Below are 21,520 nucleotides of genomic sequence, written 5' to 3'. Positions count from 1 at the left end.
CCCTAGTTTATTACATGGTGGATCAGATAACACCCAGTCAATGACATGCAGCTCAGCTTACATGATCATGTGATATTCTGTGGTCAGAAACACAAATTTCTACCATGGTCCAGAATCAACCCAGGATCTGTTTCTTAAAAGAATCGTTATCTGGAGAATAGGTCACAGCTTTGCTCTACAATGTAATTCTAAATCAAGACTTTCTTTTCCCTAGAGGATTGCTTTCTGCCAGACACTTCAAGCACCATTTGATCTACTGGATCATAAGGGTCAAATGAAGGACAACTTGCACTGCAGTCCACAGCAGTAATGAAGCCTTCTCGTAGTGTGGCCCTATGCGGAAGTGGCAGCCCTATGGGGTTACTTGACAAGTGAGTCACAGCAGTACCCTGAAATGTATATATGTGGTTTCAAAAGTCCAATGAGATTTACTAGTCTAAGAAATTCACCTCTTTAACAGTGATGGGTATAGCAATCATCTTTCACTGAGGAAGAAAAGTCTCAATTTCCTATAGATCACAGGACTACCAAAAACTTTGATGTCATGGCCCCTGAATTCATATTTTCCCTTCCCACCCTCTGGCATACATGTTCCTTACCAGGGAAGCTATGATACTTGCTACCTCCTACTCACCAGATGCAGTCAGCATGATGGACCAGAGCAGTGTCTTACCCCATGATGAGACAAAAGAGGTTCCTAGATTATTAAAGAATACTGAATAATTGATACTGTCCTGAGGCAAAACCATGAAGGAATACAGGTGAAAGAAACTTCTGTAATCTCTTAATTGGAAAGGAGAAGAAAGCATTTAACAGATTGGTCACTGAGTATCAGGTGTCAAAATCATGTTGATTTGTTTCAGTTAATTGAATATATCAGGAACAGCTACTGAACTTGGAATTATGTGGTTAACTTAATGATAATCCACTGTTATTCTCCAAGACTCTCCAATTTCTGTTCAAGTCAAGAAGAAGAGTTATTGGGTGTATGATTAATGACCATCTATTTCAGTCCTAGGAACATCCTAATAAATTAGCCCCCATCAGAGCTACTCATATACTAAGCTATTCTAACAACCACTCTGACTCAGCTGCCCATTACTGTAACCATATCCCTTTCGTCTCTGGCATCTAAGTACTGCACGTTGGCCTCTAGTCTTCTGTAATACCATCATTGCTACTGAAGTCAAAGAGTCCATTTTAGAGACAGCACCCTCCCTCCCTCGTCATCCTGAAGGTGATCAGAATATGTCACCCTAAAATATGCTGCTTTGACAGAAAGATTATTTTGAGCTGAAGGCAATTGAGAAAAAGCAGACACAAGAAGAGCTCTTTGCCCTCCCTCTATCTGCCTAACAGTAGGCCATAAATTTGTGAAGCTGTCCCCCTCTCCTGTATCAAGAAAAAGACAATAAGCCTTATCTCTGGAAACAATGATGGCACTGAGGTGAGTCTGCCCAAACAGAAGCTTATGAAATAACCCTTATCTACCATTAGTTCCCACCACGTTCCCTCGGCACTTTCCCACAATTTATCAGACTCCCTTTCCACAATGGATTGCCTTTTGTTACAATGGTATATAAGTCCATAAGGCTAATGACTTCTTTGAGGTTTTCACTTTTTTTTCCATGAAGACCCCATACACATAAAATTAAAATATTAGTATCAACAAAAGTGATAAATTTTTCCTCCTATTGTCTTCTGTCAGTTGAATTCACACGTCTCAGTCACTAACCTAAGATTGTGGGGGAAGAGTTTTCCTCCTTATAGTCTCCAGCCTACAGGAAATAGCCACTAGAGAATTTTTCAAGCACCTATTACCAACGTACATTTGCCCATGTAATTCTCATAGGGAGGGAGTGGTCAAGTGTGTTGCACAGAATAAACCATCTCCAATCCTTACTCCCTAAGCTTCACATTATTCCAATGAATCTCTAGCATATATTTCATTTTAATATAGGCCACCAAGGATTTCAAATTTCTGTTAAAAACTGCCAAGTCATTACAGCTACTTCTGTTCAGCTATATCCTCAAATTAAGAATTTCTGGTAAATGTACCTATATTAATAATTTCAGTCCACTTGAAAGGTATGTTTCTTTCTTCTTTGTTTAGCACTCTTTGAATCTATTCCTATGCATTTCTGCAGATGAAAACTAGCCAAATCCTATCAGTCTAAGCCATCTCCTCCCAAGGTAGATTTTGTACTTGTCTCCCTGAGGCATGCTATGTTCTAATTATCTTTACAGATCTGGTGGCACTGAAAGGGTAGAAGGCAGGCATAAGGAAGATCAGTATCCCTTTGGTATACCTTGGTATACTTTGGTTGAAGCCATTACAGGATCTCAAGCAATAAAGAATTGAGGCTATCTGACAAGGGAGGATGGGCTGCTTTTCTTGGCCAGGGGTATTTAATGGGATTTAGCGATTCAGGTTCTCAGATTCATCTCAGTCTCTCTAAGTGTCCCCATTCCAATTCTTCAGGTATCCCCCCCCAACCCTTCCCAATTAGTGCCTCAACTTTTGCATAGGAAACTATTGAGGCTGTGAACTTAAGTTATAATTCTGCAAGCTCACTTTGGATCATCACCCTTTGGATCTTGTCTTAAGATGTTTCAGAACTGTACCTACAAGATACAACAGGGCTTTGTAGGGCAGCCAAGAATTTAAGACACAAGCTAATTTTTTTTTCTGTAAGCGCTGCAGGGCAATCAGAATCAACTATCTCACTCGACTCTCTATATTCCTCATTTCCATCACAATACTACAATGCAGCAGTCACTTGTTTGGCCAAAGGCTTTGCTTGCAATAATGATTTTTTTAAAGATTTTATTTACTTACTTCCAGAGAGAGAGTGAGAGACTACAAGCAGGGGGAACTGCAGGCAGAGGGAGAAGCAGGCTCCCCACTGAGCAAGGAGCCTGGTGCAGGACCCAATCCCAGGACGCTGGGATTATGACCTGAGCCACCCAGGCATCCCTGCAATAATGATTTCATTCTATAAGGTCACAGATGAAAATCAGGTATTTGCTATGTGGAAAACAGTATCCCATTTCCCAGTGGTCATTAAGTTATCACTGTCTATAAACTCAAGTAGGTCAATAACCAATTTCATAGTATCTTCAACAGTCTCTTTCCTGATCAAATTCTGGCACTGACTACTTAATTAGATAAGGGTCACTGTATGAAACAGACACCCCTCAGGTATTTCAAGCAGAGAGTACTTTTTAATTCAAAGGAGATTATTGGTGACTTGGAGGAGTGAGTCAGAAGGCCACCCCTCGTCTTTGACTTCAAATTAGTATGACCACATCTGCCATGATCACTGTCACATTACCACCGCCTGATTTATAAAAGTGGTGTCAAGACAGTGGATCACGTAATTCAGCTGCTGCCAACACCTATGTCTGTAAGGAGCCCATTTATATAATTGCATTACTACAGAAGGATGGCATCCACCTCCCTTTATGCCTTCCAAAAATTTCATGAGTGCCTCTTGTTGACATAACCTGAATCTGTGAGGGAATCTGAGAAATGTAATTTTTATTTCTTTAGACTCTGTAACACTGGGGGAGGGAAGAAGGGAGACATACTGAGGGGATAGGGATGGATTCATAAAACCAATTAACATCTAGCAAACTAACGTGGTGCTGGCTTTCTGAAGTAGTTAATATGTAGGGTAGACGCTAGTATGTAAATTCCAAATCTCTACTCTAATTATAAATTAGAAATGTGTTCCCTAAATTCTTCTGTCTATTCTTTTTGCTCACAGCCTCCCATAATCTTTTTCTTTCTGGAAAAAAGACCAGACGCCACATTTACATGGGCCGACAGTAATAATTCAAGCGTAATGAAAACACTTACATGTTCGCGAATGAATACAGCTTTTAAGAGTAGCTATTTGTTCTTTTGTGATCGTGTAACATCTTTATTAAATTTTCACTATGAGGGCTGAACTAAAAACATATTTAAAATCCAACTGAAAAAAAATTTTTTAATTTAAAATCCAACTGTATTTGTACAGCCGATAAACCCCAACTATATAACATACTTATAAAAATGTAAACATTGTATTTGATTCCCAGAATAACTAAATTAGAACACAAGCCACTTTCAAAGGTGAGGTGTGAGTGTCACTAACATAATGCTACCTCCTGTGTGAGACACATAATCTACCACCCTCTCATTACCAAATAGCTAGGTAATCAGTATTCCTGAAAGACAGGTTCTTAGGATAGCTTCCTCACAGGGAGGAGAAACTCAGTTTTAATATGATGCATCAGGGATGACAAGGAAGGAATTTCAACTAGGCGCTTTCCTCTTTCCCAAAGGCAAATTCAAAGAAAAACTTTAAAACTGAGAAAAAGAGCAACCTAACTAGCTTCTTTCAAATTGCAGAGAAGGTATCCAGGGATTCCTGGAGAGAGACAGAATATATGGAATATGCATGTGGACTGAGAAATTCTCTTTACAACTCAGTCTTATATTTAAATTGGGAAATACCCAATAATTTCCACACCCTTTTTAGAAATGGCTATATTATTTAAACCTTCCAAGATAATTTAGTTTTTGAATGGCTTTTAATTTGGACATATTCTCTGTGTAGATGTTCAATTACAATGTGACCTTCTGGTAGCTGCATTAGATTATTATAATTAGGTAGATAGATATCAAGTGGTGTGTTTCAGCATGTATTTATTCTCAAAGGAGATACTACTTTAAGGACACAAGCCCTGGGAGAACCTTATCTATGAGAGTGAGAAAAAGAGAAAACATTCTGTTGAATTTCTATTTAAGACAGGATGGATCTCCAAGGAGTGAAAGTATGAAGGAAATCTGTTCACTTGTGGACATGTAAACATGCCTTCATCTGGTAAAATGAAGAAGACAAAGAGAAAAGGAGACCTAAGTTCTAGGTCTTTTTTTTCTTAACAGAAAAAAGTTTAGGGACCTCAGGGTGGCTCAGTCGGTTAAGTGAACACTAAGATGTATTTATCTCAGATCATCCCTTCCAAACCTAAAATTCCCATTAATTAATCATCATATAAAGACAGCTATTGACCACCTTCTTCGTAACTCACACACTCTTTTAACGAAATATTCTAGAATCTCAGTCTTTATCTGAGTGGTTCTATATGTCAATTATAATTCTTAACTTATACCCCTGAATCCCCCTCAGATATGTAGAATCACGTTACATCCTCCTATTTTTAAAACTTGAAAAAAATGTATGCCTTCCAACATACAGCTGTGTCTTCCCTCTGTAGTGTAAGAAGGAAATTAGGAAATTCGGGAGAGAACTAGGAAAACCAACTTCTAATACTTCTATGATTTTGTTGTGTTTTGAAACAATGAAATCTGTTTATAATTCTCTGCCTCTTCATAACTGCTTTTCTGGTTCAGATGGCATCTGCCTAAAATACCTAAGGTTAAGCATGGATTCTAAAATATACTATTAAGGACTTGATTTCCAAGGTGACTTGTCAAAATCGCTTGCATGCTGAGGGGGCAGGTGACCGGATCAGGAAGCAGGTGTTATGTTCCTGTGTGTGTAGCTCAGCACCTCAGCCCTGCAGCCTTATCTACCATCTAGCAGGATACCAAGTTCACCTCACCCAGGTCTGTACCTAGCACTCCACTTGAGCTCCTACACAATCTGTGGCCATCTTTTTCTGGAGAAGGACGGTGTTAAGCATTCAGCTGGCTGAGCTTTAGGCTACAACAAGACATGAGCTAAGAGAGGACAGCTCAGCATGACGTCACATTCTCACAAAGGTCCCAATCATCAGTATGAATGTAATGCCTGGATTGCCATATTATCAGATGGACAGGGCAGCAAAAATCACTTCCACCTCTATGTTCTCATTATTTATAGGATAACTGAGCTGCATATCTGAAACACATCTGTAAATTAAAATATTCCTAATAAACTACAAAACACTAGATTCTATGTTCTAAAATGTGAATATAAAAGTCCATATGAAAATATTTTTGAATACCCAGAAGTATGCAGAAAGAGAGAAAAAAAGAATGACTGAATTAATAATGCTAAAACTGAAACAAGTCATCATTCAGTATCCATCAGCAAAACAAAGTCAAGGGTAACACAGAAAAGAGAAAAAAAAAGATACAGTCATTGATGATTCTACTGGAAAATGCACTGTACATGCCTAAGATATTTCTAGCCATTGAAAATATTTAGTAAATTCCATTTTCCGTGTAAGAAAACATTTCTTTAGTTAGTGACAAAGTTTTACCAAAAGGAAGGATGCAGTCCTCTTCCACTGATTTTTAGATATGAGGCATACAACTCAGTGTGATGCCTGAGAAATTATGAAAGCTACCAGAACATGCTGCATATCACAACTTAGAGTCATCTTAGATAAAGAACCTAAAAAACTGTAGTAAGAGCTGAATGAGCTAATGTAAGAACATAAGACCTCCTCCACCTTATTTTTGGAACAAGAAAACCCCATAGCATTAAAAAGTGTTAAAGCTTACATTTGAAATGACAAATGTAAGAGTAGTTTAGAAGAAAATTGTATGTTTTATGTCTAGATCCAAAAGCTCTTCCAAAGGCAACTAATTTTTAAAGTAAAAATACGCCACCATAAAAAAAAAAAAAGAACAACTTTTCTCCAGGAAACTTCTAGTTATACTTCTTTTCTACAGTAGAAATTAGCAGCAGAAAAGATATTTGAATATTAACAACTGAATCAAATAAACATCTAGCAGATGATTTATGTAATAAACTGATTAACAAAAAAAAAATCATTTTTCCCACAGCAGTTGTATATTTATTGTGCTGAAATCAGGTAGCAGGGAATGAATAGGTCTGGGGAACCAGTACAGAATGTTCACAAAGATTTACAGATCTCTAGTCATTACACACCGAGCAGCAAAGACAAAGGGGTTGAATCCTTTCAGGTCAAACCATTATAAGTGTTGCAAATATTCTGTATTTCTCATGACTGCATGCCTTCAGGGGAAAAAGTGTGTAATTTTAATGCACAATAAATATTTTATAGTTAACAAAATATCCTAAAATAGTTTGTCTGCACAAACAGCATACATCCTGCACATGCAGTTTTGACATGTTGAGATACTTAGAAATAGTCATGCTTTTTTTTTTTTTTTTTTTTTTTTTTGTCGTCACATGTTCTCTTTCTGTAATGATCCCTGGTCAACATCTCTTAACAATTTAACCTATGCAATAAGACAATGTACAAGTTCTCTTTGCTAGTATATTTCCAGTTGTTCATTTATATTACATGAAACACTTCATTTGTAAATAGTAAACTTCATTTTCTGGTTCTGACTACTCTCACTTTTATTCACTTTGCATCTTAACAATTAACACCTTGTAACAATCACACACTAAATTTAATGATCTTTAGCACCAAGGAGTCAAGAATATTGCACCAAAATGGGTTTACACTTCATGTCTAGTTAATAAATAAGATCTTGAACTTTGTCATAAGGAAAATAACACTTCAAAATTAAACACACTGAAAGAGGAGGATAGTTTCACAGAAAAGTTGGGTGTATGCTATTTGTAAAAAAAAAGCAAAAAAATACTAGTGGATTTGAAAGTTAATATTAAAATTTACATTAAAGGACTCCTTGATTTTTTAATTAAAATTTATTTAATTTTCAATGTTCTTTCCAACAGAAGAGGTAGGTATATTTCCACATATGAAAAATCGGTAACAGCCACAAATCAAAACAAGGAAAGCCTGATAAAAATCAACATACTCTCTTCTAACAGCACATAAATGTAACTCTTTTATGATGTTACTAAAGACATGAGTTGTTTCATGTTCCAATCAGACAATCTTAATTTTCATAATATATTTATGATAGTAATAGGAGTATTGAAAGGCTGCCTTTTCATCACAAAAATTGTTTCCTACAGTGATTTGTGCCACAAGTCATGGTGACCTTTGGGTCGCTAGACAGGATTTTATTGTAATTCTTTCTTATTTTCACCAACACCATCATCATCAAGCCTCTAGGAATCTACAGAGATCATCAGATTTTTTTAAATTTAATTACAACCAAAAGGGTATATTCAGACTAGAGGTGGAGAGATTCGACCATTCCAGTCAGCAAATGAATTCAAATGTGCAAATTTTAAAGTATCTACAGTTTCAGCTTTGGACCAGAAAATGTAAGGTAACTGATTGTAATCAGTAGGTAATAGTAATTTAGCAAAAAAATTCATACTGTGTTTCTATGATCATCAGACTAAAGAATGACAAAAATCTCATGCATTAGACAAATGGATGTGAACAGAGGGAGAGCCTCCAAAGTCACATAATGATTGCTTTGGTCTGGACAACATCAAGGCTAATAAAAAAAAATGTTTAAAATAAAACTTCATAAATAAAACATCCGGGCATTGCATTTAACACTTTACTCTATCTAAAGATTACTAAGACATAGAGCACATTTGCCTTTTTCTCCCCACCCCAAACCCTCATTCGCTTGTTTTCCCTGAAATTTCATATGAAATGGGAGCTTCCTCACTGTCAACAACAGTTAAGGCCCAGTTCAATTTACTCTCCTTTTGCTTTTCCGTTTTTCAGCTTTTTTCCATTTTCTATCACTAGTTGTTTCTCTGATTTGCTCACACCATTTGCTGAAATACCATTCACAACTGTTTTTCCAGTTTTTGCTTTCTTAGGCTCTTTGTATGTCCGAACATAGAAGTTAAGAAAGAGAAATATGAAGCTGATCGCATAAGCGATGAGGGCCCAGTGCATCCATTTGGGGAAGGGACAATCCGTGTAAAGAGATAGCGCTGTGTGGCCAATGGTCACATGGAACTGAACCTGAAAAACAAAACAACAATGTAGGAATAGTAAGTAACTTTTTTAACAAATCAGAATCTTCTATCTAGCTAAGATAGGCCTGAATCTTGCCACACTGTGCAAAGTTCAATAGACTCCAGTCCCCTCTCATCCATCAGGTGGCAGCTCAAATGTCCTTCCCTCAGCAAAGTCTTCCTGCCTGCAAGGACTGGAGGAAGCAACTCGATCCACCTGGCCCTCTCAATCCCATTAATGTGGGCTTTTGTTTGGTGTGGGCTTTTTTCCTGAGAATAAAACCATCTGGACTTCTGAACTTCTTGACTGTCCATCATTCCAAGAGTATGTAACTTCAGAGGGTATGATTCTGTGCTGTTCCCTGAGGAGTCCTTGGCACAGGGTCTGGATTCATAGAGTATTTGTTGGATAATGTTAAATCATGTTGTGAGTAACAGGGAATATCAATCACCTAAGAGAATAAACTAATAGTACCATATACTCTTTTTGTTAATTGCTTTCCTCCCATATTTTAGACTGACTTCTTTCAACAAAACTATCAGCAGAATGGTACATATGCTTTTAAAAATGAACCTATCAAAAAGATTCATTATTTATTTCTTACAAACTAGCACACAGGTAAAACTGTATTTGAGTTAACACTATCTATGGGGCACCTGGGAGACACAGTCCGTTAAGCGTCCAACACTTGATTTCAGCTCAGACCATGATCTCATGGCTCATGAGACTGAGCCCCATTTCCATGCTTAGCACAGAGTCCATCTGAGATTCTCTCCTTCTCCTCCCTCCCTCCTACACCCCTGGCCCCAGGTACTCACTCTTTCTCCCTCTCTAAATGAATTAATGCTATCTACAAATTAAGATTTTTGGTAAAATTTAGTAGATATTTGAGAATAAGTGCAGAAAGACTCACTGTCCACTTTGGAAGTTTTTAAAAGAGGAAAAACCAAAATTAAGATGCTTTGTAGTTCAGATAAGGCAAATCAGTTGAAATTTTAATATATCAATAAATGAGTGGTTCTCAGTACAGGAATTATGAATTCCACAGTGTTAAACAAGGGTAACTTTTTACAAGAATAAGTTACATGATTAACCGTTGTGAGAACTTCTGGCTTGGAAATATTCTACTCTTCATGAAACTAACATCCTATCTGGAATGGGCAACTGTGTTTTCTCTTTGAAGCATAGCATTACCCATATTAACTATTATATTAAATATGACTAAAATAATTTATTCTATGTAAGTCCGAAATTTAGATCAGACTAAAAAACTTTAAATTCTCCATGGCAAAATCCAGATTTTAAGAACTTCTGCTTTCACAATGGTTCTTAGAACCTAAATCACCAAAAGGATTATGTATATAGATGTGAATAAGAATGGCCTCACTCAAGGAGACTCAAGTGAGGACTCCAACAAAGTAGATACAAAGAGTTCAGATGGCTTCTGTCATCTCTTCATTTTCTTGTGCCCATTTTCTAATTACTGAGAGAAATGAATTACACAAACTACATAAACAGCTTACACAAAAACTGGAGGAAGCTTCCTGTAGCATTTTAGTTACAAATGAATCTTTCCCACCCAGCATTCCCCAAAAGTTGTGTTTCCTGTTTGGCCAGCCAGCTGTTTAGCAACTTAAAGCAGAGATGAATAATATTTCCAAATGTGATTCCACTGATAAATTGTGCACATGCTATGATTATAGCAAATTATAATAAATTCCAAGGCTTGAAGAATAGCTACCAGGTTGGTTTGGGATTTCCAGTTTGATGACTGGGCCAGTACTTTGCTTGAATATTTCACTGAGGTATCCAGAAGCTGTAAGAAGTCCCACTAGGGGTATATGCTGAAAATTATCTGCTCTAAAGGTTAGCATTTAAAAATATCTAACTCTGTTCTCTAAGGACTATGTGTTAGAGAATTAAGAGGAATTCTCTTGTCTCTGTTCCTTTCCTTTACCCCACCCCTTCCTTGGTTGTCTGGCTTCTCTTCAACTTTTATATCCTGAATGTATGGTATCTGTTAACAGGGACTAAAATAGAATAGAAAACAAAATTCAAGCAAAAGCAGGATGAAGAGAGGTAATAATAACATTTTAAGTCTTAAAAAATCAGCTGAGAGAGAACTTATATTATTTTTTTCATCATATATGAGTCTATGTACTTTATGGTGTACTTAGATCTTGACTCATCCATTTCACAGATATTTTTAAACAACATCTCTCTTAGACAAGAGTTGTGTTTAATCTTTTAAAAACAATAAAAAAAAAATTAATGGCAGTGACAACTAGGTCTATGAACAAGAAGCTCAGAGCCAAGAAGCCTCAACTTCCATAGCTGGAACACACAGAAAGTCAACTTTTTAACAGAAAATTGTCAAGGATAAATTAGCCCTTTAAAATCAGCAAATTCAAATATATGCAGTGTTTCACCAGAAGAAACTTTAGAAGCATTTAACTCACCAGCTGCAACATGGTCAAGTATCTTTTCCACCAAAGATACTTCTGAATCCATGGGCCAAATGCAGTTAGCCCATAGTATGAGTACATAATCACGTGGATAAAGGAATTCAGCTGTGCTCCAAAAAATGCTTCAGGAAAAAGAAAGTTAGAAGATACAGAAACATTTAGTAGTCAATAAACCATCTGGACATAAAATAAATGAATCCACATTATTTTCTAACTTTTAATCTTGAGAACAGATTAGGGATAAAAATTGTAAAGTAGAGGGTGCCTAGGTGGCTCAGTGGGTTAAAGCCTCTGCCTTCAGCTCAGGTCATGATCTCAGTGTCCTGGGATCGAGCCCCACATCAAGCCCCACATCGGGCTCTCTGCTCAGCAGGAAGCCTGCTTCCCTCCTCTCTCTGCCTGCCTCTCTGCCTACTTGTGATTTCTCTCTGTCAAATAAATAAATAAATTCTTTTAAAAAAATTGTAAAGTAGGAATAATGGAAAAGACTTCTCCTCAGATCAAGTTAAGTATTTTTACAGTTTAGACTCAGGCTTTTAGCATATAACTAAAAACGAGTGTTCTTCAAATTCAAAGGACTTTCACAGTGGCAAGTTTCCAAATGGAGTACCCCAGTGATTTAAGCATGCCATAATACAGAACTACTGTCTGTATTATTTTTCATGCTATTATTCTTGGGGAAAAAATCATGGTACATATAATTGTTTAAATAGATATTTAATGGGGCAATGGGCTGGCTCAGTTGGAAGAGCATGGGACTCTTGATCTTGGTGTGGGTCATAAATTCAAGCCCCACGTGGGATAGAGATTACTTACAAAAATAATAATAAAGTAAAAAGGACCATTTAAAAAAATGGATTTTTAAAGCCTCATTATTGCCTTCAGAGGGCATACCAACTTATCAACACACATATATCAACATAAACATATCAACAACAAAATAGTATTTATTTCTTGGGTTTCTAAACAATTTTAAACTTCTAAGAGTAGAAGGTAAACTGTACTACTATAATGACCTGTATCCTGGGTCCACAAAAGAGAAATAATCTGTTTTCAGCTCAATGACATAAATCATCTTCAATTCAGGCATTTGAAAAGCTGCAGACTTATCTTGACCAAACTGTGAATTCAGATCCTCTTTCACAAAGCTATTTACAGTTTCCTTTGAGTAAGAACCAAGAGGTTCATTTAAGGCCCATTTTATTTATTTTTTTTTTCCAAAGATTTTATTTATTTATTTGACAGACAGAGGTCACAGGTAGGCAGAGAGAGAGGGGAGGAAGCAGGCTCCCCGCCAAGCAGAGAGCCCGATGCGGGGCTCGATCCCAAGACCCTGGGACCATGACCTGAGCCGAAGGCAGAGGCTTTAACCCACTGAGCCACCCAGGTGCCCCAAGGCCCATTTTAGAGCAAGAGTGGGCTCTGGGCTTGGACGGGTGATGGAGTCTTCAAACTGAGAAGTTAAAGTTTAGTATCCTTTGTCACTCTTTCACTTTTTTTTAAGTAGACTCCACACACAGTTTGGAATCCAACGCGGGACCTGAACCCATGACCCTAAGATCAACACCTGAGCTAAGACCAAGAGTCAGATGTTTAACAGACTGAGTCACCCAGGTGCCCCTAGCTCAGTATCCTTTGACTCAAAACTACTATAACTGCTCCCCATCAAAATATTAATTGCTACATTTAAGCTTAGTTTATGCTTATCTCTGAGGAAAATCTTTTGGTATTTAAGTACCCACAGATAAAAAGCCAAAACTTTACTTTCTTCAAATTTCTTTTTCTTCTTTATATTTCTTTAAAATGAAATTAACCCCAATGTTCATAGCAGCAATAGCCACAGTTGCCAAACTGTGGAAAGAACCAAGATGCCCTTCAACGGATGAATGGATAAGGAAGATGTGGTCCATATATACTATGCCTCCATCAGAAAGGATGAATACCCAACTTTTGTATCAACATGGATGGGACTGGAAGAGATTATGCTGAGTGCAATCAGTCAAGCAAAGAGAGTCAGTTATTATATGGTTTCACTTATTTGTGGAGTATTAGGAATAACATGGAGGACATGGGAGATGGAGAGGAGAAGTGAGCTGGGGAAAATTGGAGGGGGAGATGAACCATGAGAGACTGTGGACTCTGAGAAACAATCTGAGGGTTTTGGAGGGGAGGAGGATGGGAGGCTGGGTGAGCCTGGTGGTGGGTATTATGGAGGGCACATATTGCATGGAGCACTGGGTATGTTGCATAAACAATGAATTCTGGTACACTAAAAGGAAATTCAAAAAATACATTTTTTTTAAAAAGCTAGAAAAAAATTTTTTTTAGTCAGATTCCTTATAAAATTTTAGGCAAAAAGATAGAAAATTCTGTGTTAAATGCACATTCTTGTTGCATCTGTGCAACAATCAGACAGAATTAATTGTGACCATACTATTTAGTGATCCTAATGATCTTTTTTGAGATTATTTTGCTTCAGAAGAAAATTCTACATTGTCTGGTATCTAGAGGACACATTTCCAGATTTGCCACTGGATTACTATATAGCTTTAAATAAATTACTTCCCATCAAACAAATAAACAAACAAAAAAGAAAAAAATGAAATTAACACAGAAACTAATCATGAAAGCAAGTTAAAGACCAAGTCAAATTTCCAGCTTCTCATTACTTTTCCACCCAACATATATACATAATTTAATGTATGCAGATATGTCCCAAAATGCTCACCTTGTCCCCCTGCGACCCACTTAATTCCAATCCACCACAATGTAAACATTGTACAGTGATGGTACACATGAAGGAAAGAGACTTGATTGTTTTTCTTCCTCAGGATAAAAAACACTGTGTCCAAATACTCAACCCCTTTAGATACAAAGTACCACCACAGAGCAGCAGCTATCTGTAAAAAGAAAGGAAAAGCATTTTATAAACACCAGAGTGACACTATCATATGGTTTTCTATTTACTGTTAAGTTAGTCTAAGCAGTCTTTATTGCACAAAATGTAGAAGGCACAGAATCATTTTTGCCTAAGTGGGTGTGAAACCTAGGCATCTATCCATGAGGGAAGAAAATGGGAAAGAAGGAGTCCAAATCCCAAGTGGCAATGATTTAGAGAAAATGTTTAGTCTTTTACATAGCTAGATGTCATGAAGTACAAAACTTCTGAACATAGAGCTATAAACACCTTCACACTGCTGTTTTTCAGCATGGCAGAAAAACCGAGATATTTACTTTGTAAAGGTATTTCAGTTGTTCGTGCTTAGCCTACATAATATCTCAGATATTCTTGCAAGCATGTTTGTGTAGCAACTGGCCTCTGTTGGCTTCTGTCTCTCACTTTAACACGTGCAATAAAGTAAATACCTCATCATAGTACTTTGTATTAGGCAGTAAAATCTTCAAAGTGGTAAATTAAAACACACACACAAACAAAAACAACAAATATTTCCTAGGTCATAAATATAATCCTACTTACATGAATAAGTCTTTTCTTTTCCTGGGCTCTAATTAAGACACCAGATGGTACAAAAAGATTATGTTACAATGCTGAGAGATTAAGGATCCAAGGATCCAGTGAGAGGTGACCTCTATAAATGTTTTAAAATATTTTACAAGAACCCTATTATAGAAGTAACCTAAACTCAACATTTTTTATGTTAAGTACTTTTATGATGTATGTTCTATGTACAAACAACAAAGAAGACAGTATATAACTGAAATCTATTTATAAATCTTTGTATGTCAAGGGTGACTAGAAAGTAAAATACAACATTATATTACCTGGTTTACTTTTCTGCAAACATAATAAAAACTGAGTTTATATCTGTACGTATAGTGCTATGCTTAACTTACTACACATTACATAGTTTATAGAACATTTGTTTATCCTCAGACTCTTAACAAATGAATTAGACTCTCTTCATGAGTTTCTATTCTTGACCCAAAACACAAAAATCAAAAATATCATCTTTACACTAAACATGGAACTTAAGTACTGCATTCTAGTAATCCAACACATATTCACTCTCACACAATCATATAGGACAGTATAGCTATGAAAACATTTTTTAAATTACATACTTTTAAAGAAAAGCATAGCTTTCCTGACTCAACACAATCTTATACACTTTTACACCATTTTACAGAAGCATGTTTTTCTGGCTGGGGATTATAAAATTAAACCCATTTCTATTAATTAATGGTATTTTGAATGTACTTACCCTAACTTCATTAACATTATCAGAATAATCCACACTCTGGCAAATATAGCTGTATCCTGCATTATATGATCCCATGAATAACTGGAAAAAAGGGGAATAATATTTAAAATAAAGTTTTAGTAGATATGGAATTTAAAACACTAAATATAATATGCAACCTTTCAAATTATTTTAAAGAGCAATCTTGTCTAAAAAAATTGAAATGCATTAAACATTTAATGTGTTGGAGTGTCTAAAATTTGCTCTGTGTCAATTTATTCCAAAGTTGAAATCTAAATTAAGAATCACATGTAACTCTTGGACTGAGACTTCAACTCTTATCTACTTTATAATATTAAGAGAAATTTTGATTAACCATGACTCAGATCTAACACTTGCATTGATTTCTATTCTTGATCCAGAGTGATTTGCACCTAACAAACAAGGTCAAAGTATCCAAATAAATTAAAGTTTTTCTATAGACTAAGTTGTCAATTACAGATTTCTTTAAAGGAGAGTAGTGTTTATCTTCCTAGCATCACCAGTCCAGTTCTCTGGGTTCATACAGAATTTTAATGAGGAATCTCTTGGGAAACAAATTCCTTTCACCTGGGGAACAAATTCCTTCCACTCTTACAACTTAAAAAATGTCTATGTCAATCTAATCTTTAGGATTTCTTTTCAGAATGTCATAGAGAATTTGCTGGATTCCAGAAAAGAACAAGATGATTAGCAGCGACAGTGTACAACAGTGAACTCATTTTTGTTAAAATACAATGACATTATGCAGTAGGGTTTAACTCAAAATCAGTATTTTACATCTGCAAATCTTGATCAGTTACCAAAGCTGAAACTGTTGAATAAGAATTATGAAAAAGAGCTACAACTATTTATCAGCTACTTAATATGTGCCAAACACTATGAAAAAAATCACTTCATTTATCTCAGATCTAGAAGGCAGGTATTTATCCCCAGTTTACAGATGGGGAAAATAAGTCTCAGAAAATTCTACTGTCAGTTAATAATGGTTACTTTGGAATCTAGTGTGTCTGCTTCAACATTCCATTTTAAACAACTGTCTATACTTTCCATATGCTTCATATTTTTGTTATCCAAACATGAAAAATTTCAATAAAGTGAAATTTACTTTCAGAGTAGCCAACAGTTATCTTGGGATACAATATACAATGATGGTTTTAATTTATTCTAATTTCTTTTCAATAACCCTGAGGAATAATAAGGTGATTTTAGTAAACCTACCTCTCTGAAGATAAAAAAGTTAAGCAAAACCATTCCAAAATTATAGATAATGAGCACTAAACGCATCTGGAAAGGTTCTCGGTCCTTCATCCATTTTGGACCCAGCCACACGAACAGGAGATAAAGAGTACTTATACAAAGTGTAGGCAATGGAGACTGCATCAGAGGCCAATTCTCCACACGTTTATCTAGAGAGAACAAAATAACATTAAATTCATTAAATAATAAATTTGTTTGGAATGGACTTGTTAGGAATTAGAATATTTCAACTTAGCTTTTTTCCTAATTCGACCAAATGCAGGTCAGTTTTCCTTGAGTCACAACAAAAATACACGGCATTAAAACTAAAGAAGTGAGACCAATTCTTGTGAGTAGCTTTTGAAAATAATGTTTTATTACATATAGCACATATTAAGTTTTATAGAGACCTAGAAAACAAAGCCCAGAAATAAAACCGCTAGAAATATAGGACAAGCTGGGCGTGAAAAGTTGATCAAAGACTTCATAGACAGAAAATAAATATTTTAAGGAGAAACTTGTCTTTCATATTAAACACGTGAAATATATCAGTACAATTTGGAAGCTGTGTCCTCCTTGCCAAAAGCAGGAAAAGAATAGTAAACTGAAGAGACAGAGCAATAGAAGCCATTCCCTGGAATATTTTTTGGATACGGAGGACAAGAGTAGAGTTGTATTTGGGGGAAAAAATTAGGGGGGTTACAATTCTATGATTTCTTTACAAGGAAATCACCATACTCAAGACATTTTCCTTTTTCTTTGACAGCATGAGCCTATTTTGCTATGAATATAACAAACTTATGTGCTTTTCTTTAAAGTTATAAGCATTTACATCACATATGTGTAAATATTTCATTTAAAATGAATCAACTGTCCCTAGTATTCAAATATGCAACCCTGAATAAATTTTATAATTAGAGTTCTGCCACAAATAACATTTCTAAGAAAAGAGTGGTAATGAAATATACAGCTAACAAAAATTTATTTTCTAATACATTATAAAAAGATAACTAAAATTTATATTTCTAAAACCTAAACAGCATTTTATAGGTTGTAAACCTAATATCTAGTTTATTCTGAGTAATACAAAAACATTTCTATGTTCTATGCTGAGGAAAAGAATGTATTTTTAGAACAGCAACAACAAAAGATCTTGCCTTTCAGTTAGTTCCTAAGACCTAGCTAGCCAAAATGAATTAAACGAAATTGCTCATTACAATGTCTCACCATCTAAACTGTCAGTTTTACTAAAACTATATATGCAAAATAGCTCTGGATTAGATAACCAGGTTTCAAAATATCTTACTTAAAATTAGTCTGTTTCTATATACTACTGATAGAAAATAAAATAAAGGGAAGGAAACAAATGGAACAATGTGGAAGGAAACAAGAAGTGACATAACTATGGTTTCTATGAAATAAGAGTTGTTAGAAAGATGCGCTAGTGACTTGAAAGAAGAACACATGAAAATAAGAAAAACAAAAACTAATTTTATTTCAGAGTTGACAGGGGAGGCTTACTATCTATATTTATGGAAATTATGGTTCTGTTACTCAAATCAAAACATATTCCAGAATTAAAAATAAATGAAGGGGCGCCTGGGTGGCTCAGTGGTTAAAGCCTCTGCCTTCAGCTCGGGTCATGGTCCCAGGGCCCTGGGATAGAGCCCCACATCGGGCTCTCTGCTCAGCAGGGAGCCTGCTTTCCTCCTCTCTCTCTGCCTGCCTCTAGGCCTACTTGTGATCTCCGTCTGTCAAATAAATAAATAAAATCTTTAAAAAATAATAAAATAAATGAAAACGCAAGACAAGAGAGAATAATCCTCTTATGAGAGGGTATGGCTTAAAAGATGAGTGGCTGACTTCTATTGAAAGCATTGTATCACTATGGTCTTACTTCTGATTGTTTGCTTTTCTTCATTATCATATTATCCTGTTATGTACCTCTCTATGACAAAGCATCCCTTAAAACATGGAGTATTTATCTACTTACATATTTATTTTCTATAGGAGAAATACTTAGGACAAACTCCTAAATCCTAAAGGCCTGCTCTACTTACTTTAGGAACTAGAGAAGGAGTAGCTGTGGCTTCCTATTCCTATCCAGAAACTAGAGGGTAGACACTGTTTTTTCCATGCTCTTTGAATACAAAGAGCAAAGGAATCTGTTATAAGATAATCCCATGTAACAAAGAAAGGAATATAAATTTAACGGTAAGGAGATTCTAATTTCTAATATCAAGGATTAGATCACACTTTTTTAAAAGGAAAGATTTATTTAGGGGCACCTGGGTGGCTTAGTCATTAAGCCTCTGCCTTTGGCTCGGGTCATGATCCCAGAGTCCTGGGATTGAGCCTGGCATCAGGCTCCCTGCTTGGCAGGAAGCCTGCTTCTTCCTCTCCCACTCCCCCTGCTTGTGTTCCCTCTCTCACTTTGTCTCTCTTTGTCAAATAAAAAAATAAAATCTTTTTTAAAAATCTATTTATTTTAGAGAGAAAGGAGAGAGCACGTGCATGAGTGGGGGAAGAGGCAGAGAGAGAATCCTCAAGCAGATGCCCCACTAAGCACAGAGCCCAACGAGGGGCTCGATCCCAGGACCTTGTGATCATGACCTGAGCCAAAATCAAGAGTTGACTGCCCAACCCACTGAGCTGCCCACCCAGGCACCCCAATTCTATCACTCTTAATCACACACAGGATTCTTGCTGACTTCAAAGTAAGTTCTGAACAACAAGTAGAAAAAAATTGAGAGAAACAGGTCCAAAAATTTTCCCAAAATCAAGAATAAATAAAAATGCTCATTCTTTTTGATGTATAGTGTGGTTAATCCATGCCATTCTCTCCTTCAACAGAGAAGTTTAGAGAGAGAACTAAGAAAGACAGAGATGAAGAGACATGAGTAAGAAGCTGAAGATCTGACAATGTGAAACACTAACAGAGGCCAACAGAAGAATAAATAGAGGGAAGTAGATAAGAAATAACAGAGATATTAGAAAAGGCATTCTAGACTCCATCAGTAAACAGATGGCCCGAGTTTTACTATCAGCTCTGCTACTGCACATAGGGCTTGAAGGGCACAATCTGTCTTAGATCCCTTTACTTGTAAAACCTGCTCAAGAGAAGGGGAACAAGTTAGTGTTTCTCCAACTTGCATGAGAAAAAGAATCACAGGGGAGAGGGGTATAGTCAAGATGCAGGTTCTGACTCAGTAAATCTGGGGTGAAGCCCATTTTTAGGAAGATTCTGCATTTTCTAGAAGCTCCAACTGATGCTATGTCAATATTCCATGGACCACCGTCTAAGTAGCAAGAAACTAGATAATCCTTTAGGATTTTTTTTAACTTCTGAAAATCATTACTTTTAAACATGATAATTACGAGGAAGAATGGAATTGAAGATGAGGAAAACTGGATCCAAAAAATGGGTAATTTTCACTGGGCAAGGGGCCCATTGTGCTCACAAGTTCCTGCACATTTCTGTTCCACTACAGCACTCATCACACATTATATTCTTGAACACGTAACCTCCCTGAAGGCAGGGGCTGGGTCTCTTGGTCATGTACTGCAAGGCTTAGCAGGGTGCCTAAACAACGTATTTGATGAATAAATGATGTTTGGGTAATTTTTTTCATATTAGTCCTTTCTTCTCTATCCCTTCAAATAAAATCCAACAGTACATTTATTAATATTCCAGGTTTCTTCGTGCAGCAACCTTTTCCTACAGCTCTTCCCAGATCTTCCCAGATCCTCCTTTATGCTGGCATACAACTTGAACCTGCTGTCACCAACACCTCAGTCCAGTATTTAGGGGTAGAGGCACAGTGTGTTTACTTCATTGCTTTCTCCAGGGAAAAAAAGCAAAGCTCCCATTTCTTTTTTTTTTTTCCTTTTTTTTTTTCAGCATAACAGTATTCATTATTTTTGCACCACCCCCAACAGCCCAAGTCATGCATTCAGTCAGCAACCACTTAACAAAACCCTATCTCCAGCCTATGAAAGGCCTGGTTCACACCATCCCTTTCTCAGATTAGCCCTTCCAGCTCACCAGGGTCAGAAGGCTCTTAAAAATTCCACCTCCAATGAACACTATGGACACTGCAGGAACTGTCAGCTACCTGAACCACAGCATCACAATCCCATCCCACGATAATATTCGCAGAAAATGATATTTCTCCATGTCTTTGCTGTTATGTGTGTCCTTCTAAATTTGCACAATATTTTCTTTAGTACTTCTGACAAAATTCAAATATCCATGCTTCTTTTCACTTTTCCCTTTTCCACTTAAAAGGACTTCAGTGAGTCACTGTAGTGCCATACAATGATATGAAAATTTACCATTACTAACAGATACACCACAAGTCTTGAACCAAAAAAAAAAAAAAGAAAGAAAGAAAGAAAGAAAGAAAAGAGAAAAAAAGATGTGGAACTGAGGAATTAGAACAGTAAAGGAATATCATGAGTACTGAAGATTTATGTATTTTATATAACCTTAAAATAATGAATTATCCAGCCTTTCATGAACTCAAATGATTCAGTAACATATTTTTATATGTTGCCTTTCTTCAGGATGAATTTGCTTAGATTCCCTCTCCCCAGTTTTACTGAGACATAATTGACAAACTTTACTGTGTGAGTGTAAGGCATGCAGCATGATGGTCTGATTTACACATATTGTGAATGACGACCACAATAGGCTCAGCTAACATCTATCTTCTCATATAGTTACAAGAGAAAGAAAAGAAAGAAGAA

The 21,520-nt window shown here is 36.3% G+C and overlaps 1 protein-coding gene across 1 annotated transcript in view; it reads right to left on the bottom strand.

The window, feature by feature from the left end:
• Positions 1 to 6,772: 6,772 nt before the first annotated feature.
• ELOVL4 (ELOVL fatty acid elongase 4) overlaps positions 6,773 to 21,520 on the bottom strand; it is a 32,002-nt gene continuing 17,254 nt past the window's right edge. Inside the window, exons 2-6 of the mRNA XM_044246790.1 lie at positions 16,754 to 16,941; positions 15,515 to 15,595; positions 14,020 to 14,191; positions 11,286 to 11,413; positions 6,773 to 8,832 (exon numbers count right to left, since the gene is read on the bottom strand). Of these exons, the coding sequence (XP_044102725.1) occupies positions 8,557 to 8,832; positions 11,286 to 11,413; positions 14,020 to 14,191; positions 15,515 to 15,595; positions 16,754 to 16,941 (845 nt within the window). The 3' untranslated portion in view covers positions 6,773 to 8,556. The remainder of the gene's footprint in view (positions 8,833 to 11,285; positions 11,414 to 14,019; positions 14,192 to 15,514; positions 15,596 to 16,753; positions 16,942 to 21,520) is intronic.

The sequence above is a fragment of the Neovison vison genome, chromosome 1, assembly GCF_020171115.1.
Source record: "Neovison vison isolate M4711 chromosome 1, ASM_NN_V1, whole genome shotgun sequence".
Taxonomy (NCBI): Eukaryota; Metazoa; Chordata; class Mammalia; order Carnivora; family Mustelidae; genus Neogale; species Neogale vison.
Note: the sequence above shows the minus strand (reverse complement) of the source record. Positions and strands in the feature narration are given on the sequence as shown.